General features: G+C 36.3%; 1 protein-coding gene across 4 annotated transcripts in view; it reads right to left on the minus strand.

Annotated features, from left to right (window-relative positions):
* LOC139984947 (uncharacterized) overlaps nt 1-21,709 on the minus strand; it is a 53,074-nt gene extending 31,365 nt beyond the window's left edge. Inside the window, exons 1-7 of one of the 4 annotated variants that reach the window (XM_071999105.1) lie at nt 21,365-21,709; nt 16,617-16,743; nt 13,417-13,488; nt 12,524-12,583; nt 8,803-8,871; nt 8,120-8,191; nt 6,659-6,730 (exon numbers count right to left, since the gene is read on the minus strand). In XM_071999105.1, the coding sequence (XP_071855206.1) occupies nt 6,659-6,730; nt 8,120-8,191; nt 8,803-8,871; nt 12,524-12,583; nt 13,417-13,488; nt 16,617-16,743; nt 21,365-21,479 (587 nt within the window). In that variant the 5' untranslated portion in view covers nt 21,480-21,709. Of the gene's footprint in view, nt 1-5,343; nt 5,706-6,658; nt 6,731-8,119; nt 8,192-8,802; nt 8,872-12,523; nt 12,584-13,416; nt 13,489-16,616; nt 16,744-21,364 lie in introns of those variants that run through there. The other 3 variants (XM_071999127.1, XM_071999121.1, XM_071999112.1) reach the window with 3 other exon arrangements.
* Between the last annotated feature and the right edge of the window lie 1,465 nt (nt 21,710-23,174).

Below are 23,174 nucleotides of genomic sequence, written 5' to 3' on the forward strand. Positions count from 1 at the left end.
GACAATTTGAACCGTGATGACATTTATCAAAATACAAATCCAAAAGTACTAACACATGCATTCCGTTTGTTACCAACTTGAGCTCTATCAAACATGAATTTGCTGTATTCCAAGACGATCAGTAGGAAACTCGTTTAAGGTACCTCCCCCATGCTAGCATTTCGTCAACCGCCCCCCCCCCCTCCCTAGATTTCTACTCACTTCCTCCAGACTCTCTTACTCAGTTTCAACTACCGCAGGCAATTTCCGTTGCGGTAGGGCAATTATGTAGGTGAAACAGGTTCCATGTTCCGCTTTCGTTTTAATAATCACAAACAATTCTATTCTTGATAATGATGCAGGGTTCCCCATTTCCGAACATTTCAATCTTCATAGTCATTCTTTCAAACACCTAAAATGTATTTTAATTGCTTCGAACCTCAAATCCGCTACTGAATGTAAACGTAAAGAAATCGATTGGATCTTTCGTATTAAGTGTCACATCACCGGCCTCAACTATCAGTTCTATAAACATATGTAATCCGTTCTTTGCTCCTTAATCCGCTTCCTGTATCATCATGGATTATTTGATTCAATTCCATCAATGCAACTTACACTTATCTAGCGTCATACTTTCATCGTGTTACATTTTGTACTTTTCATTCGACTGCCAAGTATTGCTGACGAAGGTCCCAGGTGGACCAAATATTCCAATATATATTCTACAACACAATACTCTTTATTTGCCAATTATGAGTCATATCTCATTGCTCTTGCTTCTTTTTTTTTTGAAATTGTAGTGAGGTGGAAAATCCTGAACAGTGTAAACATTCCCGGACTCCACCTGGATTCGAACCCGGGCATCCCGTTTCATATGCGGACACCCTAAGCACTAGGATATATGGACGCTGATTGTATGTCCAGAGGTTTCGAATCGGTAAAGAAGGTCGTAATTTTCACTGTAGGCATTTGCCACCTGTATCGAACAATACTAGTTCTGTTTATATTTTGTCTTCACTAGAGGTCAAACATGATGCTAACCAACACGAAATCATTTGAGATTCCTAAAGCCAGATCTCGAAAGAGATACGACAAAGGCAAATGGAGATATGTATTATTGAAATTGTAGTGAGTTGGAAAATCCAGAACAATGAAAAAAATCCAGTTTCCACCGGGATTCGAACACGGGCTCCCGCTACATATGCTGACACCCTAACCCTATATGCAGACACCCTAAATATATATATTTTCCAACTCATTACAATTTCAATTATACCATTTCAAGTATTTGAAAATATATATATATATATACATAATTACAGTTTCATGATAGCATCCTTGCACTGATAGTATAAGCATTATGATCAATTTCAGTACTGTTTGTACTATACACAGACACCTGGATAGATCAGATTCATATCTTCGATTTTCGATTGATATTTCGAGGTGTATTCGTCGGCGAGGATCCATAAACCGACCATCGATCGATCGACGACGACGATCGATAAACCTGCAATCTCGACTGGTAAACCTGAGTTATCAATCAGTAACCTTTTTTTCGATTTACTGTGCTTGCCAAACACGTACCTTCGCAATCCCACAAGAACAAAATGTTATAGGTAGCTATAGTTGCATGCTATAGACGCAATATTAGTAAATATCGCACAACGTCGGGAAATCCCCTAACTCGAAATTCATTGCAACGTACATGTGGGATAATGATCGTTTCCTTTCGACCGTTCTAGAATCTTATTATACTAAACTTTCACTTCTTCTAATTCGAACTCCAGACGTTTTAAATTATCACGTATAAATGTAGAAATGCCATCATAGTCCAAGCTATTAGTCAGTACGATATGGTGGGAGTATGGCATTGTCAGTTGAAAACTTCACGTATATTTATTCTCCATACAGAGATCTCAGAAAATGACGAGTTTCGTATGTAAGTCAACGGAGTAGTTGTACGTATTTCAGATTTTCAACTAGTGGTTAATGGCCAGAAAAATGACCAACTATTAGACCTGATCTGAATATCCAGTTGACAAAGCTGCATTTGCAAATGAAATAATACAACTGGGTTTATAAGTCAGTCAGTCGATTTATCTGGATTTTTCGACCCATAAAGTTGAATTCTCGATTGAAGTTGAGCTGGGCTTATTAAAAGTAACTTGGTAAATGGGTCGAACCGCTTGTTCTTTGGTGAATATCCCGGATTATCAAATGAAAAATCGGATAAAATTGATACTTTGAGCCATAACCTGCTTTTATCTACTTTTTGAACATTTGGCTTGCCAAAGGCAGTATACAATAAAACTGGTTGCGGCTTCCTCGTGACAGACATTATAGTTTACATGAAATATGCAAAGGAAAGACAAAATACATTGTTGTCACCAATTACTAGACTTTAAGCAGTAGTACAACAGCATGGGTATAAGTACAACAGCATGAGTACGGGTCCAACAGCATGTATGCAAGAACAACAGTACAGCAGCATGTAGCTTGAGTACGGCTACAGCATCATACGTACGGGTACAACACCATGAGTACGAGTACAGCAGCAGGAGTACGAGTTCAACAGCATAAATACGGCTAAGCCAGCATTATTACGAGTACAACACCATAAGTACGAGTAAAACACCATGAGTACGAGTACAACACCATAAGTACGAGTACAACAGCAGGAGTACGAGTACAACAGCATTATTACGAGTAAAACAGCATTATTACGAGTACAACACCATAAGTACGAGTAAAACACCATGAGTACGAGTACAACACCATAAGTACGAGTACAACAGCAGGAGTACGAGTACAACAGCATTATTACGAGTAAAACAGCATTATTACGAGTACAACACTATAAGTACGAGTAAAACACCATGAGTACGAGTACAACACCATGAGTACGGGTACAACAGCAGGAGTACGAGTACAACAGCATTCTTACGAGTAAAACAGTATTATTACGAGTACAACACCATAAGTACGAGTAAAACACCATGAGTACGAGTACAACACCATAAGTACGAGTACAACAGCAGGAGTACGAGTACAACAGCACTATTACGAGTAAAACAGCATTATTACGAGTACAACACCATAAGTACGAGTAAAACACCATGAGTACGAGTACAACACCATGAGTACGGGTACAAGAGCATAATGGAGTCCGGTGTAAACTCTTTAAGTACAACTTCCCAACTAACATTATCAGACTCCTCTCTTCCTTTAAACGATCGATATGCAAATTAACTATAATACTAAGCATTCCAATCCTTTGATTCTGGAAGCCGGCACCCCTCTACACCCCCCCCCCCCCCCTCCTCACAAGGCTTTGTACTTAGCCCTATTTTATACTCTCTCTACGTAAACGACTTTCCAAACAATAGCATCTACAGTTCAAAGGTTAGCCAATTCGCAGACGACGCAGCCACATGGGACACCTGCAAAACCATTAACAATGCCGTAAACTACCTTCAGAATTCAATTTTTGTATTAGAAGAATAGTGTTACCGTTGGAGAATTAAAATGAATCCAGTTAAAAGTATAAAATCATTATCTTTAATTACCCATTCGATAGGAGTAAAAAAAAACAGAAAATTAACCTCTTTAACAACATCTTAAATAATAGTTATGAGGTAAATTTCCTAAGGATAACTATTGACAAAGACCTAAACTATAAAACATATATTAATAAAAATACAGGGATAGTCTGGAGAACGGTCAAAATTCTCAAAACACTTAGGAACACTAATATCTTTAAACCCGAAACTCTGCTTAGTAATTTATAATGCAAAAATTAAACCTCTTTTCTTATATGGTAGCTTTGCCTTTTCTTAGTGCCCCAAATATAAACAAATTTACCACCATCCATAATTCTGTTTCCCGGCTCTGCCTTAGAACCCCTAGGTATACTAGAAACAAACAACTGTATGAAATAGGCAAACCCTCAAGCATAATCACCATTATTCATACTTTTAACAGAAAATTGCATAAAAATAAGTTATTTCAAGAGATTCTTTAATCAAACAACTTCTAATTCATCACATTATTTCGAGAACCTATTCTAAACTTAAGTCAAAGATATTAAAAAATTAGCCTGGACATCCTCAACTTCAACTCTTGGAAGGAGGCCTCGGCTCTGGCAGAGGGGGATTGGAGCGTGTGGCCCCTAAGCCCTTCAGGAATCTAGGATCCCGTTGACTAGTGTGCTTGTGAGGTAAACAGCACCCTCAATGTGAATGCTCCTCTATTCCTTAAAGTTATCCAGCCAGGACAGGGGCAACTTTCCACCCCTCTTCCACCCCTCTTCCACCCCTATTCTCTTACAAATTTGTTTTGCTCCGTCTTCGTATTCTACTCCAAAGAAAAGAAATAAATAAATAAAAAAATGTTCGCCTAATACTAAAACTCTCATGTACCCTTCCGGTAATTTTCCTCTCCACATTTATTGATACACAATCTTATATAAAAAATTACCAAATTCTGCAAGAGCTGGGCTTTGCCCAGCTCGATTAGTTCATATTCACTTTAGGGACCAGAGCAAGAGTACTGCTACAACAGCATGGGTGCGAGTACAACAGTATGAGTATAAGTACAGCAGTATGAGTACGAGTACAAAAGTATCAACACAAGTACAACAGCATGAACACGAGTACAACAGTATTCTCCTGATATGAGTACGAGTTGGAGTACAAGGCTCTTATCTGATGTCATAAGCATAACAATTTATGTTCCTATGACACATTTCGTCAATACTCTTATAGCGTTTAACAGGTAAAAGCCAAACAAAGCCAAGTAAAATATAAAGAAATGGAGTGAAAATGGAAAGTAAAGGAATTACAGTATTATACAAAAATTACAAAATAGATATAACTGTACATGCTGCAAAAGATTGACATGTAGTGTTCAATCAGAAGATAAGAAACAAAACGTTAGATACGAATTAAAATAATAAGTTTATTATGATGAACACATACCAAGTGACTTGTTTTTAACTGTGTCTTAATGTCCGATATAAGCCGGTAGTACAAGGTGCACATATTTCATTAAGCATTAACCATTCCACTCATTAAGCGTATAATAACGAAATGAGCGTATGTCCGTTGTGAAAAGTCGTGAGTAAGCAGGGAAGTAGGAACAATCTATTTTAATGTTATTATTTAAGTTGTTCCATTTATAAAATCGAATAGTTATATATATATATATATATATATATATATATATATATATATATATATATATATATATATTACATTATATATAAATATATATATATATATATTACATTATATATACAATAATGTTACAAGCTGCATATCTACTGCACAAACCCGTGTAGGTAAATGCAGTTAGAGGGCCTACCTGATATGTGACAGGCCGTGTCATTTGATAGGTCTGCAACAGTAGTCGGAAAACCGTAGTCGGAGAAACAGCGAGTATAACAGAGAAGTAAGAACCAGCGTAGCGTGTGCGCCATGATAACCCAAACAAAGGACACAATCGGTTCCTTCCAATTATAAGGTCCCCGGTTCGAGTCACTCCAAGATTGATGTATGTCGTCAAGTTACAGAGTTGTTGACAATTGCCAATTCGTAATCATGGACGTTTAATATGAATGTAAGAGACTGACGTCGGTCAGCTTATGGCTTTGATAAGCCAATCAGGCTTCTTCGCGAGATCCTGCTTGCAAGAGGATCTAAAATACATACATACACACATGGATATATATATATATATAGATATATATATATATAGATATATATATATATATTGTCACGGATTCTTTTCAAGAGAGCAGTCGTAAAGAACGGCGTAAAGACAGACAGAGAGAGTATATGAGTTTCAAAGGTTCAATATAATTACTAACAACAACAACAAAATTAGTAGCGGTTATAGAACAATAAAAAGTCATCATTTTCCCTATATATCCTATTAAACGTTTTAACTTCTATACTTCATATGGCTTCTTTTCCTTCTTATGGTCCTAGTTTTGTTTCGATGAGGGTTCTGTCAACGTTTATGGTAAATAAAATGAATGTTCTTTCTTTCTGTATGAGCGTCGGCCTTTTCCTTTTCTTAGTTTCACGTTCTCTTTCTTTTCCTCGTTCAAGCTTTAATTTAGCCTCTTCCCTGCCTCTTTTGCCATGGTTTTCCTTTCGGTTCAAGACCGAGATTGAAAAGAGAGAGCAGGTGGCTTTACTGTTCTATTTATACCCGATGCCGACGGAATTCCGATACTCGTGAACAAAGAAATGATTGCGTAATGCGAGCTGCTCAATCTTCCTTAATTGGATTAGTTTATTTAAACGGCTGAAAATAGGTATAAGAAAACAGAGAACAATTGGCTAAAAGGAATTCTCATCACTCACAGAATTAAACAGGAAATCGATATTACTCTATTTGCTTTATCACATTGATCGACCCCGGGTCGCGAAGTAAAAACAAAATATAACACACTGAAAATGAGATATTTGCATCTATATAGATACATACTGTATAAGCTAGCCTCTACAAGTCCGCGTCGTAATATGCAAAGCAGTCCCGTCGTGGTTACCGAACGAATGTAATAAATTGGCAATTATCATCTCTATTGTTTTTCTCATCAGCAGATGTGTATCAAATATTTAATAAATTTGTGATATACCCATTTCGAACAAAGAATCCTTAGTACACTTACAGGAAACGAAGGGAGGATAACCCTGCAAGGTTTCGATTTCCAATCACTTCTATCAAATTGTCCTGAAAAGACCTGTTATGAAATGAAATGAAGGTAACATTTTAAACAACTGTTTGCGATCTGTTGGTTCTTTTAACAAACCTGCCGAGTACTACTCAACAAATAATTTCTTGCAATCAACTAAGATGACCTACTACAGGTTTGATGATTTATTTAGCTATTAATTAATTAATAATTCATTACAAATCATCAAGTCAAAGAATTGCATATCAATTTGTGTCAATGGAAGAGTCACATTTCCACTGTCAATGTCACAGCTGTCAATAGGTCCAGCCAGTTGGGACAATTTCTTAATGCTAATACCTCTCTAAACTGTACTCCAATATCATGCTTCAAAGCACTGCTATTGACAGTACAAACAGTTCCTAACCTTGATCTGATAGAAATATGATATTCATACTGCTCGTACTGACAATACGAGTGCTCTGAAGCGGGACATGACACTACAGTATAGAAAAAAAATGTCCCAACTGGGTGATAGTCCAGCAAACGCAATGAATAATGTATATATTGCCTCACTCACACTACGTACCCGAACGCACATGTACTGTGCACGGGTATTCAAGGTGAGGCGAGCGCAGGCTACTCCACGAGGTTTTTTGGGGGCGTTTTTATTACAAGGTTTTTTTTTATTGGGTTATGTCCCTATGTGGGAGTGTCAGAAATGTAAAAGAAAATAATATCATTGGCTAGTTTATACTATGATGTATTCAGTCAGCCGCTCCTGATTATAAGGGTCGGTTAATCAACGGGTTACCGAGCGTGTATAGCAATATAATGCACGAACAACTCACGAGGCCGTATGACGAGTGTATCCAGTCGTAGCGTTTTAATATAAACGCACGGTAGGCCGTTGATTAACCATGTTAATTCATACAATGCTCTAAATAACGATGTTCATTTCAGAATGTTGTTAACAACAAGTAACACAGTAATTGTCTCGAAAGGTCACCCCGTAGTTCTTTAATTTGTTATAGTAAAAATTCTCGAAACTATGTAAATGCGCAGATAAAATATCAAGAATGACGATAACTAGGCTATACATAACACAACACTGCGTTATTCGATATAGCGATATCACGCAAGGGCATACTGCGCCTGCGTCCATATATTTAAGGACAGATCTTATTGGGTCGGTATTAAATCCCTGTAAAGTTCACTTATTTGTGTTGTTATCCATACAAATGCCCGTGAGACCTTGATTTTAGCTAGTAGAGTTTTAATTTAACACTAACATTTTTTCTTATCGAGTGGCTAACTTGTCAAAATCTATAGGTCCGGGTTATATGCTTGGACAGTTGTTGTATTCGTTGTATACCAAACAACTATGGCGCGAGAAAGCGGAATAGACAACCGAAAGCATTTAATTGGGCTGTTACGCATTTCTTGTTAAAAACTTACAGATCGGTCATCCGGGAACAGTTACGAAACACCCAATCCGGAATTTGTTTTATTCTATTCTCAGCAAGATCCCTGCAATTTAAACAGAAGGGAGACAATTATATTTTTATATTAAAGAAAATAATATAATATGAACCAATGGTATTTACTTCTGAGGATAAAAAAAAATTCTTGGATTGCTTGAAATATATTTGCAAAGGTAACATCATGATCAAAATTTATTTGTTAATAACATACAGTGAAACTAAGAAAAAGCAGATTATATTGAGGAATTTAAAGAAACAATATCAAAATGTAAGTCTACAGTTTAATCACACTAAAAAAAAATCAACAATATGATAAAAAAATTCACCCACCCCCTGTCGGCTCCGTTAAAACAAAACTGTAATGAGGCTCTGCACTATATATACATGTATGTATATATATATATATATATATATATATATATATATATATAGATATGTATATATATATATGTATATATATATATATATATATATATATATATAAATGCATGTAATGTACACTTTATACAGGCTTTTATCAATTGTTTTCCTCCACCAAAGTGATTGCTAACCAACCCCTTCCCTCTTACCCTTTCCTCTCCCCCATCTTTTCACCCCTTTTGGATATTCTGGTACCGTCCCTGCTATGAAGGAAGGTATGTCTGAGTTCATACTTACACTTTTGATAACGTTCGGCAATCGATGAAGAAATAGTCAATGTCTTCCAGTTTGTTACCAGTAACGTCACTGAAAAAAATGTAAACAAAAGAGGAGAACCGTAGTCCGTAGCACTCGACCACAGTGATTCTACTGGTGTGTGAATGCGTATAAATTGGCTTTGTATAACTGTTATTGAGGGCCAAGTATTGCTGACGAAGGTCCCAGCGGGACCGAAAATTCCAATATATTTTCTAAAACTTTACTCCTTATCTGTCAATTATGAGTCATATCTTATTTCTCTGGTTTTCTCTTATATATATATACAGATATAGATATATATATATATATATATATATATATATATATATATATATATATATATATATAGATATATATATATAGATATATATATATAGAGAGAGAGAGAGAGAGAGAGGAGTGGAGAGAGGTGGAGATATATATATATAGATATATATATATATATATGTAACTGAAAACGTAATGAGAAGGAAAATCAAGAACAGTGAAAAAACTTCCAGCCTCCACTGGGATTCGAACCCGGGCCTACCGCTTTGTATGTGGAGAGCCTAACCAACTAGGCTATATGGACCCTGATTGTATGTCTAGAGGTTCGAAACCGGTAAGGAAGGTCGTAATTTCAATGTAGGCGTTTGACACCTGTATCGAACAATACTAGTTCTGGTTTTGGTGACATATTTTGCCTTACTCTAGAGATCAAACATGATACTAACCAACTCGAAAATCATTTCTGATTCCTAAAGCCACATCTCGAAAGAGATACTTTGAAAAGACTTTATGTTAATGTAATGGAGGTTAACGACAAAGGCAATTGAACATATAGGCTATAATTGAAAACGTAATGAGAAGGAAAATCCAGAACAGTGAAAAAAACTTCCAGCCTCCACAGGGTTTTCACCAGACCATTTTTAGAGCCGGGTAATTTGTGGCAGTGATCCGCGTCCTGGGGGGGAGGGGTATAAGGGGAGGGGGTGTCCCCCTCCCATTTTGCAAAATTTTCAAATCCTGATGGTGCCTACATGCAAAATGGTGGCATTTAGAAAGGGTTTTGATCCTCAAAATTCTCCTGAGATACCTTTGTTTTTTCATGTGCATCACTGAATTTTCCTGGGATCTTTTTCCTTACCGCTTTCGAACCTCTGGACATACAATCAGCGTCCATATAGCCTAGTTGGTAAGGCTGTCCGCGTACAAAGCGGTAGGCCCGGGTTCGAATCCCAGTGGAGGCTGGAAGTTTTTTCACTGCTCTTGATTTTCCTTCTCATTACGTTTTCAATATATATATATATATATATATATATATATATATATATATTGTTACGTTGGAATGTGAGAGGTCTCGATAACTAATTTTAACGAGACACAAGCCTGGGTTCGTTTCCGCAAGGAACACAGACAAATTGACGAGTCTAGAGATTTTAAATGAAACGTAAACTATATTGAACAATGGATTTCGAACCAACAACAATAAGTGGTAATTACAAATATACAGAAAATTACTCACAAACTTAACAAGATAGGATACACTTTAAAACACGCTGGTCTCTTCCAACGGCGATATCCCTCAGCGGCCACGACCGTGATGACGACGATTCTCGGTCCGTTGTACCGCGAAATTCACTGGTCCTCGACGAAGTTTCTCGCGATCGAAGAAACAGCAGTCACCTTCTTTCCGGCGATGCTCCAAAACAGAAGACGGACTTCCAGCCACAATAGAGTGAAGCACAAGTCGAACTTCTCGCCGACTAAATATTACCAGAGTCAGTCCAAAATCAGCTTTATAGCCACCAACTCCTGGCGTAACGAACTTCCTCAACGGAGACAGAAACTCTTCACCTTCTCCGAAATAAACACTGGAAAACTGTACTTTCACAGCAAAGTCCTCTTCAAACTTCTGAATGGAAGTGTAGAATCAATCTTGGTATCGATATCTCAATCCCTCAGAAACTACTGGTAGTTGAGCACTGACGGTATATAGTAGAATGGTTTAATATTTGTCGTCGCTTGTATTCGTTCAGAAACTCAGAAACTCTCCGATCTGGGCGGGTTTTTATACGATTCGCCATGTCAAGAATCATCTAGATCTTTCTCGATACACTTGACCCAGTTTCTCTATTCTTGGAAGTCCTTTGCATATCTCGCGAACGTTCCAGAGAATCCACGAAGATGCCGTGCACAGCTTTCACGCGATTCCACGTAAACCGACGTTAACCCGAGACCAGCGCGTCCTCATAAGGAATATACCAGAACAATCGTGTATTATAACATTCTGACACGGTAACCCGACCTAATTTCTCAAATACTGATTTATCACGTAGGCCATTTTTCAAATACTTTCTATATTATAACATTAGGTTCCGCACTAGCAGTGACTAGCGTTAGGCTAAAATGGGCCCTCGTAACAATATATATATATATAAATATATATATATATTTATATAGATAGATAGATAGATAGATAGATAGATAGATAGATAGATAGATAGATAGATAGATAGATAGATAGATAGATAGATAGATAGATAGATAGATAGATAGATAGATAGATAGATAGATAGATAGATAGATAGATAGATAGATAGATAGATAGATAGATAGATAGATAGATAGATAGATAGATAGATAGATAGATAGATAGATAGATAGATAGATAGATAGATAGATAGATAGATAGATAGATAGATAGATAGATAGATAGATAGATAGATAGATAGATAGATAGATAGATAGATAGATAGATAGATAGATAGATAGATAGATAGATAGATAGATAGATAGATAGATAGATAGATAGATAGATAGATAGATAGATAGATAGATAGATAGATAGATAGATAGATAGATAGATAGATAGATAGATAGATAGATAGATAGATAGATAGATAGATAGATAGATAGATAGATAGATAGATAGATAGATAGATAGATAGATAGATAGATAGATAGATAGATAGATAGATAGATAGATAGATAGATAGATAGATAGATAGATAGATAGATAGATAGATAGATAGATAGATAGATAGATAGATAGATAGATAGATAGATAGATAGATAGATAGATAGATAGATAGATAGATAGATAGATAGATAGATAGATAGATAGATAGATAGATAGATAGATAGATAGATAGATAGATAGATAGATAGATAGATAGATAGATAGATAGATAGATAGATAGATAGATAGATAGATAGATAGATAGATAGATAGATAGATAGATAGATAGATAGATAGATAGATAGATAGATAGATAGATAGATAGATAGATAGATAGATAGATAGATAGATAGATAGATAGATAGATAGATAGATAGATAGATAGATAGATAGATAGATAGATAGATAGATAGATAGATAGATAGATAGATAGATAGATAGATAGATAGATAGATAGATAGATAGATAGATAGATAGATAGATAGATAGATAGATAGATAGATAGATAGATAGATAGATAGATAGATAGATAGATAGATAGATAGATAGATAGATAGATAGATAGATAGATAGATAGATAGATAGATAGATAGATAGATAGATAGATAGATAGATAGATAGATAGATAGATAGATAGATAGATAGATAGATAGATAGATAGATAGATAGATAGATAGATAGATAGATAGATAGATAGATAGATAGATAGATACATTCAATCGATGTTTGTCAAAAGAAAAGGACAAGTTTTGAACTTACAATAGATATAGCCTTGACGGTAGAAGAAATGAACGCTTCAACAAGTTTTCGATTGTGGTACTGCATATTAATTTAAATATGAAAGGATTAAGGAATATAATTCAACGATTATTAGTAGGCTGAAGGAGAACATATATAGATGAGTGAGCCCAGATATGGTTCAAGATCAATCGATACAATATGTTAACATATTGAAGTCTTCATCAATGCCACCTTGGCACCGGGAATTAAACGTTATCTTAAGAAACGCAATGGTGGATGGCAGAATCGTTACCTTAAAACTACCAACAAAATTCTATGAACCAATATAATCGATTCCAGATGTGTATATCTATTAGTTCACCCATGATTTGCTTCAGGTTATTTCTAGATACATATTATTATTTTAGGATATGACGGAATTGAAAGCTCCACCAGGGTATTGAAATATATGTATTCCTCGTTTACATGACTAAACTGCTTTTATTATCTTTCCTTTATTAACTAACTGAGGTCAACTTTCTATTTGTTTTGTATTTAAGTAGACTCAAACCGGGTGGATTTGTTGTTCTTGATAACCAGTTGATATTTCAGTTCCTTGTTACATGAGTAACAGCCCGTATATAGGGTTGGAACGTTATTGTACCATAACTGTATAATTATTACATTATTTTTATTATTCTTACTCTATTATTATAGCCTCTGATCACTGCTAGACAACAGGAAAACATTTACAAGGGTCTTTCCTATTTCGGTATCGATTGGAGTAGTCTCACCAACTTGGGATTATATATGTTATGTACTGTTTGTACTGTCAGTATGTCATATATGAGGAGGTTCACTAGTGGTTATTAGCTATGTAAATTGTTGAAAGGCAAATGAATGAATATATGTATACTGATATTTATACGTACAACCTTATCAGCTTATCAAACCTCAGCATATAGTTGGTGGGGATGCATTCAAGTTGGTTATAATCAAATTTTCTGCAGAGACAAACAAAAACAGAAATTAACTTAATTTTACAGATTTTAGTTACTACATATACCGATACCAGATTTTCCAGTGCTTTCAAATAGCCCCCTACAACAATCCATGCGTATATACTATACCACCGGCGCCGGATCCCGAGGGTGTGGAAGGTGGGGGTGTACACAACTCCCATTTTCAGCATTGAACGAAAATCATTTCAAATCGTGTATAGACCAACGTATAGATCTAATTTCAACTCTATATGTGCCATATAATGTCCCAAAATGCAACATATATCGGTCTCCTCTACATATGAGTCGACGTCAATGATCTCAGGGCTACAACTTCTCGTGGATCCAGCCGTGCTCAGTTATCAATTATTTATAATTGAGGCGTAACGTAAGTATATATATTAGTAAGAAGAGTCAATACTATAAAGCAGCAACGCTAAAGAAGCTCAGCTAAGCTTCTATTTCAGGAATTTGGTTTGATTGGCAATTCTCTGAGCAGTTTTGTTTTGTGAGAACAATATAAGACATATAGGCGGGATAGCAGTACCATTTCCTTTCCTCTCATCTCCTTTTATCCTTTCCTCATGCTTATTCTTAGCACGTTCTGAACAAGTTGGATTCATATCAATTCCTTAACCACTTCGGTCTCTTACTGATATTCATATGTATTTACACTTTAATAGTTTTCACCCACATAATCTCAAGAGTTCTGTTGTTTACAGCCAATGCCTTAAAACTTAAACGAATTTGCTCCCACCCACGTGATTGTGAACACTAGGTATCTGCTTATTTCTCGAACGTCAGATACCCCGTTCACTTAATTTGACAGGGTATATTCTAGGGCCGACAATTTGAACCGTGAGGACTTATTAAAATACAAATCAAAAAGTACTAACACACGCATTCCGTTTGTTACCAACTTGAGCTCTATCAAACATGAATTTGCTGTATTCCAAGACGATCAGTAGGAAACTCGTTTAAGGTACCCCCCCCCCACATGCTAGCATTTCGTCAACCGCCCCCCCCCCTCCCTAGATTTCTACTCACTTCCTCCAGACTCTCTTACTCAGTTTCAACTACCGCAGGCAATTATGTAGGTGAAACAGGTTCCATGTTCCGCTTTCGTTTTAATAATCACAAACAATACTATTCGTGATAATGTTGCAGGATTCACCATTTCCGAACATTTCAATCTTCATAGTCATTCTCTCAAACACCTCAAATGTATTTGAATTGCTTCGAACCTCAAATCCGCTACTGAACGTAAACGTAAAGAAATCGATTGGATCTTTCGTATTAAGTGTCACAACACCGGCTTCAACTATCAGTTCTATAAATTATTACCCCGTTATTACCATTATTATAATAATTATATATATTAGTAAGAAGAATCAATACTATAAAGCAGCAACGCTAAAGAAGCTCAGCTAAGCTTCTATTTCAGGAATTTGGTTTGATTGGCAATTCTCTGAGCAGTTTATCCATTTGTTTTGTGAGAACAATATAAGACATATAGGCGGGATAGCAGTACCATTTCCTTTCCTCTCATCTCCTTTTATCCTTTCCTCATGCTTCTTCTTAGCACGTTGTTGCTACGAAAAGGTACAATTTGTGCATCTGTGAAAAGTTTTCATTATTACTATCCTTACATAGCTACATTAAATACCCGGTCAGAGTTTATAACCACCTGCAGGCATGCTAACAAATTGTCTCTGTCCAGACTAAAGGAGTACCGGTATAGGTTTCTTTCAGGATTACTGTTTCTATCCCTTTTCTGTCCAGATGAACAGAATAAGTTTCTCTCAGGACTATCGGTCCATATCGTATCTTCGTTCTATGAGTGTTCTGCTTTATTGTGTATGTAAGTGTATGTAGTCTTGTATTGCACTACTGTATCGCCTGACGAGTGGATCTGTCTACGAAACTCCGGAATCTTTCAAACTCAGATATAATAACTATAAAAAATCTTTCAACAACAAAACATACGCTCACCATATATATATATATATATATATATATATATATATATATATATATATATATATATATAATATAAAAGATCAACAAGCGAATATTATATTCGCTTGTTTATCTTTTATATTATCAGTATGGACCACTACTATATATATATATATATATATATATATATATATATATATATATATATATATATATATATATATATATATATATATATATATATATATATATATATATATATATATATATATATATAAATTTAATTAATTCATTAATGAAGATCAACACTCGACAAAAATTTCACTTCACGACCGGTGTCGTCGTTCTGGGACTCATCAGGTGAAGGTAGGAATCGAACCACCCACCTTCGTATCACAGAGATTCTACTCATGAGAGCATGCGTATTGTAGGCTTTCTATTACTGTCTTTATTATGATAGATGATTTATTCAGCCACATACATAAAAATACAATGGAAATTGTTCAAACACAAGAGCTCTAAAACAGACATGAAATTGAAACGCATAACGATGAAACACATATAAAAAGTGATATTGAATGAGTAATAAATACCGGTACGCTATTTATTACTCATTCAATATCACTTTTTATATGTGTTTTTTTTTTTATTACGTATTATAAGTGTTACGGTTGTACCGAGTGCACTCTATAGTGCTTTTAACCTAACAAGTGTACACAGAATTTGGAATGAATGTGTCGCAAGTGGTATGACTATAGTCGAGTGTCATGGACTAAGGTTCGGTTCCTGAACTTCCCCCTGCTGATTCCCAAAAAGCAGAAACAGGACGTCACTGAGCGTAATTTTCATGATGTGTTGATCTTAATTAATTTAATGTATATTTCTGTCATACCCAGCAGGGCCCTGAGAAACAATTGAGAGAATTGTAACTATAATTCATCTTTATGACATGTATTGTGGCTAAAATATGACGATAACAACATAACGAATTACATTTTGGAAATTATAGAGCAAAAATGCTCCTGGTTTAGTTCTCGAAACTATTCTCAGCTAGTCAGTACAGTCGGTCTCAACCAGCCAAGTCGGTCTCGACGAAGCGATCAACACCCCGAAAAATGGTGAATGTACGACCTTGATTATATAATAGTAACAGAATCAATGGAAGGTCTTACATTGCTGTTGCGTTTAGTGGAATATTTCTAGGTATCCTTGTCAGCGATTTTCCTGTACAGTTTATGAAGCTGACATTCTCAGCGAAATAGCACTCGCAGACACCGCTAGGTCCGCAGGCATCTGAATCTGAAAAAAATAGCAATTGTCCAAGAATCATAATAAAATATGTAATGGATGTCCTTTCCATTACTTAATTCGGTATGTCGGAAAAGTTCGGGCAACATATATGACTGATAATCACCTTTAAAGGGAAAGCACTTCATCCAATCTTCCTGTATAAGAGTCCGAAAATTTGAAAAAGCATAATAATATCTTGATTTTTACACTTCGATTCTAGTGTAACACTGTGTTTATTATGCGGCCGTTTCAAAGTGACATTAATGGCCAATGAATGCCTAGTATGTTTTGGAAATGGGACAGAAGGCGACAAAGTTCACAACTATAAAGGGAATGTTGCAAAATTGCTCGGCCTTCCATAAATATATGAATGCTAAACACCAAATGTCATTTCTAGATGTTCTGAACAAGTTGGATTCATATCAATTCCTTAACCACTTCGGTCTCTTACTGATATTTATATGTATTTACACTTTAATAGTTTTCACCCACATAATCTCAAGAGTTCTGTTGTTTACAGCCAATGCCTTAAAACTTAAACGAATTTGCTCCCACCCACGTGATTGTGAACACTAGGTATCTGCTTATTTCTCGAACGTCAGATACCCCGTTCACTTAATTTGACAGGGTATATTCTAGGGCCGACAATTTGAACCGTGAGGACTTATTAAAATACAAATCAAAAAGTACTAACACACGCATTCCGTTTGTTACCAACTTGAGCTCTATCAAACATGAATTTGCTGTATTCCAAGACGATCAGTAGGAAACTCGTTTAAGGTACCCCCCCCCCCTCCCACATGCTAGCATTTCGTCAACCGCCCCCCCCCCCTTCCTAGATTTCTACTCACTTCCTCCAGACTCTCTTACTCAGTTTCAACTACCGCAGGCAATTATGTAGGTGAAACAGGTTCCATGTTCCGCTTTCGTTTTAATAATCACAAACAATACTATTCGTGATAATGTTGCAGGATTCACCATTTCCGAACATTTCAATCTTCATAGTCATTCTCTCAAACACCTCAAATGTATTTGAATTGCTTCGAACCTCAAATCCGCTACTGAACGTAAACGTAAAGAAATCGATTGGATCTTTCGTATTAAGTGTCACAACACCGGCTTCAACTATCAGTTCTATAAATTATTACCCCGTTATTACCATTATTATAAACATATGCAATCCGTTCTTTGCTCCTTAATCCGCTTCCTGTATCATCATGTTTTATTTGGTTTAATTCCATCAATGCAACTTACACTTATCTAGCGTCATACTTTCATCGTGTTACATTTTGTACTTTTCATTCGACTGCCAAGTATTGCTGACGAAGGTCCCAGGTGGACCAAATATTCCAATATATTTTCCAAAACAATACTCTTTATTTGTCAATTATGAGTCATATCTTATTTCTCTGGGTTATTTTGTTAAAACTGTAGTGAGTTGGAAAATCCTGAACATGTTATAGGTAGCTATAGTTGCATGCTACTCAATATCAGTAAAAACTTCGGGAAATCCCCTAACTCGATATTCATAGCAACGTTCATGTGGGATAATGATCGTTTCCTTTAGACCGTTATAGAATCTTATTATACTATACTTTCACTTCTTCTAGTTCGATCGCCAGACGTTTTTAATTGTCACGGATAAATGTAGAAATGCCATCATAGTCCAAGCTATAAGTCAGTACGATATGGTGGCAGTATGGCATTGTCAGTTGAAAACTTCACGTATATTTATTCTCCATGCAGAGATCTCAGAAAATGACGAGTTTAATGTGTAAGTTGTACGAATTTCAGATTTCAACCAGTGGTTAATGGCCAGACAAATGGCCAACTATTAGACCTGATCTGAATATCCAGTTGATAAACCTCCATTTTCAAATGAAAAAAAAAAACAACTGGGTTTATAAGTCAGTCAGTCGATTTATCTGGATTTTTCGACCCATAAAGTTGATATTTCGATTGAAGTTGCGCTGGGCTTATCGAAGTACCTTGGTAAATGGGTCGAACCGCTTGTTCTTTGGTGAAAATCCCGGATCATCAATCAAAAAATCGGATAAAATTGATACTTTGAGCCATAACCTGCTTTTATCTACTTTTTGAACATTTGGCGTGCCAAAGGCAGTATACAATAAAACTGGTTGCGGCTTCCTCGTGACAGACATTATAGTTTACTTGAAATATGCAAAGGAAAGACAAAATACATTGTTGTCACCAATAACTAGACTTTAAGCAGTAGTACAACAGCATGGGTATAAGTACAACAGCATGAGTACGGGTCCAACAGCATGAATGCAAGAACAACAGTACAGCAGCATGTAGCTTGAGTACGGCTACAGCATCATACGTACGGGTACAACAGCCCGAGTACGAGTACAACACCATGAGTACGAGTACAGCAGCATGAATACGAGTACAACAGCAGGAGTACGATTACAACAGCAGGAGTACGAGTACAACACCATGCGTACGAATACAATAGCAGGAGTACGAGTACAGCAGCATGAGTACGAGTACAACAGCATAAACCCGAGTACAATACCATGAGTAAGAGAACAACACCATGCGTACGAGTACAACAGCAGGAGTACTTGTACAACAGCAGGAGTACGAGTACAACAGCAGGAGTACGAGTACAACAGCATTATTACGAGTACAACACCATAAGTACGAGTACAACAGCAGGAGTACGAGTACAACAGCATTATTACGAGTACAACACCATGAGTACGGGTACAAGAGCATATGGTGTCCGGTGTAAACTCTTTAAGTACAACTTCCCAACTAACATTATCAGACTCCTCTCTTCCTTTAAACGATCGATATGCAAATTAACTATAATACAAAGCATTCCAACCCTTTGATTCTGGAAGCCGGCACCCTCTCTACAACCCACCCCCCCCCTCACAGGGCTCTGTACTTAGCCCTCTTTTATACTCTCTCTACGTAAACGACTTTCCAAACAATAGCATCTACAGTTCAAAGGTTAGCCAATTCGCAGACGACGCAGCCACATGGCACACCTGCAAAACCATTAACAATGACGTAAACTACCTTCAGAATTCAAATTTTGTATTAGAAGAATAGTGTTACCGTTGGAGAATTAAAATGAATCCAGTTAAAAGTAAAATCATTATCTTTAATTACCCATTCGATAGGAGTAAAAAAAACACAGAAAATTAACCTCTTTAACAACATATTAAATAATAGTTATGAGGTAAATTTCCTAAGGATAACTATTGACAAAGACCTAAACTATAAAACATATATTAATAAAACTACAGGAATAGCATGGAGAACGGTCAAAATTCTCAAAACACTTAGGAACACTAATATCTTTAAACCCGAAACTCTGCTTAGTAATTTATGATGCAAAAATCAAATCTCTTTTCTTATATGTTAGCTTTGCCTTTTCTAAGTGCCCCAAATATAAACAAATTTACCACCATCCATAATTTTGAATACCGGCTGTCTTAGAACCCCTAGGTATACTAGAAACAAAACACTGTATGAAATAAGCAAAACCTCAGACATTATCACCATTATTCATAACTTTAACAGTAAATTGTTTAAAATTAAGTTATTTCAAGAGATTCTTTAATCAAACAACTTCTTATTCATTACATTATTTCGAGCACCTATTCTAAACTTAAGTCAAAGAAATTAAAAAATTAGCCTGGACATCCTCAACTTCAACTCTTGGAAGGAGGCCTCGGCTCTGGCAGAGAGGGATTGGAGCGTGTGGCCCCTAAGCCCTTCAGGAATCTATGATCCCGGTGACTAGTGTGCTTGTGAGGTAAACAGCACCCTCACTATGAATGCTCCTCTATTCCTTAAAGTTATAAAGCCAGGGCAGGGGCAGCTTTCCACCCCTCTTCCACCCCTTTTCCAACCCTCTTCCATCCCTCTTCCCATACAAAAAATTTCCAAATTCTGCACGATTTGGGCTTTGCCCAGCTCGATTAATTCATATTCACTTTAGGGACCAGAGCAAGAGTACTACTACAACAGCATGGGTGCGAGTACAACAATATGAGTACAAGTACAGCAGTATGAGTACGAGTACAACAGTATCAACACAAGTACAACAGCATGAACACGAGTACAACAGTATTCTCCTGATATGAGTACGGGTACGAGTACATCTCTACTTAGAAAAGTGAGGGCAGAAACATAATCCTGTCCTCCCGATACCATTGCCAAAACGAGGATCTTCCCGGCCATTTGCCCCCACTGCCCGACACCAATGGTAAGAAAAAGTAAAAAAAAACTGTTGAATTGTTTACTTTCCTGACTTATCGAAACTTGAGAGCGAGAGAGAGAAGAATCATTTTTTCTTAATTTCAAAGAAATACCTTTTCTAACTTCAAATGAGCTTATAAAAATGCTTAAACATATCTCATCCGAAATATTGCTATTGTGAACTGAGCAATCAGTAACCAAATTCCCTTTCCATTATGCTAAAGATGAGCCAATGAGAGCATTTTAATCGCAACTGGCAACACATTCCTGTCTCTCAATATTTTGTTTTACTTGATATATAATATTAAAATACTGTTACCAAGTTACCAAGTTACCAAGTTGCTTATCTACTGCACAAACCCGTGTAAGTGAACGCAGTTAGAGGGCCTACCTGATATGCGACAGCCCTTGTCATATGATAGGTCTGCAACAGTAGTCGGAAAACCGTAGTCGGAGAAACAGCGAGTAAAACAGAGAAGTAAGAACCAGCGTAGCGTGTGCGCCATGATAACCCAAACAAAGGACACAGTCGGTGCCTTCCAATTATAAGGTCCCCGATTCGAGTCACTCCAAGATCAATGTATGAACGTTAAATATGAATGTAAGAGACTGACTTCGGACAGATTGCGGCTTAGATAAGCCAATGAGGCTTCTTCGCGAGTTCCTGCTTGTAGGAGCATCTAAAATACATACATATACATACAAGGACACAGTCGATTCGGCTACATGCACATAGACTAAAAACGTATATGTTTTCCTGACTTCAAACATGAAACAGTGGCAGAAACTTCCTTCTTTCATCGATGTACAGTTATACTTTCACTTTCAACTCAGGGAAGACTGAAAGAGGTCAATCTAAACTCCATATTTTGGTCATTCTTCGAAACGAAAAAATGCGTCATATGTGGTATGAAAGATATAAATCTAATTAATATAGATCAACCCACTAGAACAATACCACTTTACGACCGGCTTTGTCCAGTTTAGGACTCATCAGGGGAAGATAGGAACCAAACCCCATGCCTACGTGTCACATACCTAAGTCTGAAATACTAGGCCACATTTCTTGTACCGTCAATGACTTCGTGTTAGGATGATACAGAGTGCAACACTGGTGCTGTGAATATAACAATGTACATAGAATAACCATATTTTACGACAAGGCCATCCGTAATTAAGAAGTGAATGTGTTGCATGACCGATATGTAATTTTTTTTTTTATAAAAGTAAAGCTTCTCTAAACACACAACCCATGCAAATATATAGTTAAAGGTTACAATTTATTTTATTATAATTACCAGAGTAGGCAAAATCCTGTATAGGCTATGCACAGTTACACCTATGTAGAATAACGTTGCGTCTACCCTTGGCAATGTTTTCAGTATTATTGTTGTTGTTGTTATTTTTCTGGTTCTTGATATTGTTTTGTACTGGATCGGGACATTCAAAATATGATAATGTTGTCTAAAAAAGGCCAATGCTTCATTTCTTACCCACATCATTTGATGTGGACGTGCAAGTTGTTATACACTTTCAGAGCTGCAAATCAATGTTGTGTGTCAGAACAATAGAAACACCAAGATTGGTACCGTTTGATGGTAATATATATGGATAGTTACGGGGTTGATGCTTGGCTGAGAGTTATAATGTTTCTTTGCATATTAACTTTAAAATGTATATTTTGTCATGTTAGACTAACATTTTCGTCGTGTGATCTCTTGTACGACCACGAAATTATTTCTTGTAGGCCTATATGTACTTCGGGCAGCATATTTAAAGTTATAACTCATTCGGACTTAAGTAGATTGTTTTATTACTTTGTCAATATGCTATCATAATTGCAAAAGCATGGTGTCGTTATTCAACCTTCGTTGCTTTTTTATCTCGCATCCTATCATTCCCCCTTCTAGCTTTATCATTTGCTGCCTTAGTTTGTGACGTCACAGAAAAACCGATGGAACATATTTAACGGCCATTGTCGCCGAGAGTAAACAAGCTGTTTGAGCCAACGTTTCCCATATTTTCATGGTGGCTTTGATTCCTTGGCAAAAAAAGGTTGTTTTCTTGTTTTAATTAACACTATGAGTAAATTATACAACCCCTGTATACAATATATCTACTACTCACTAGCTAATTTTATTTCAACACAGAGTTCGAAGTAATGTTTGTGGTGTATAGTAGTATGTATGGTTACAACATTA

This window comes from Apostichopus japonicus, chromosome 2, assembly GCF_037975245.1.
Source record: "Apostichopus japonicus isolate 1M-3 chromosome 2, ASM3797524v1, whole genome shotgun sequence".
NCBI classification, from domain to species: Eukaryota; Metazoa; Echinodermata; class Holothuroidea; order Aspidochirotida; family Stichopodidae; genus Apostichopus; species Apostichopus japonicus.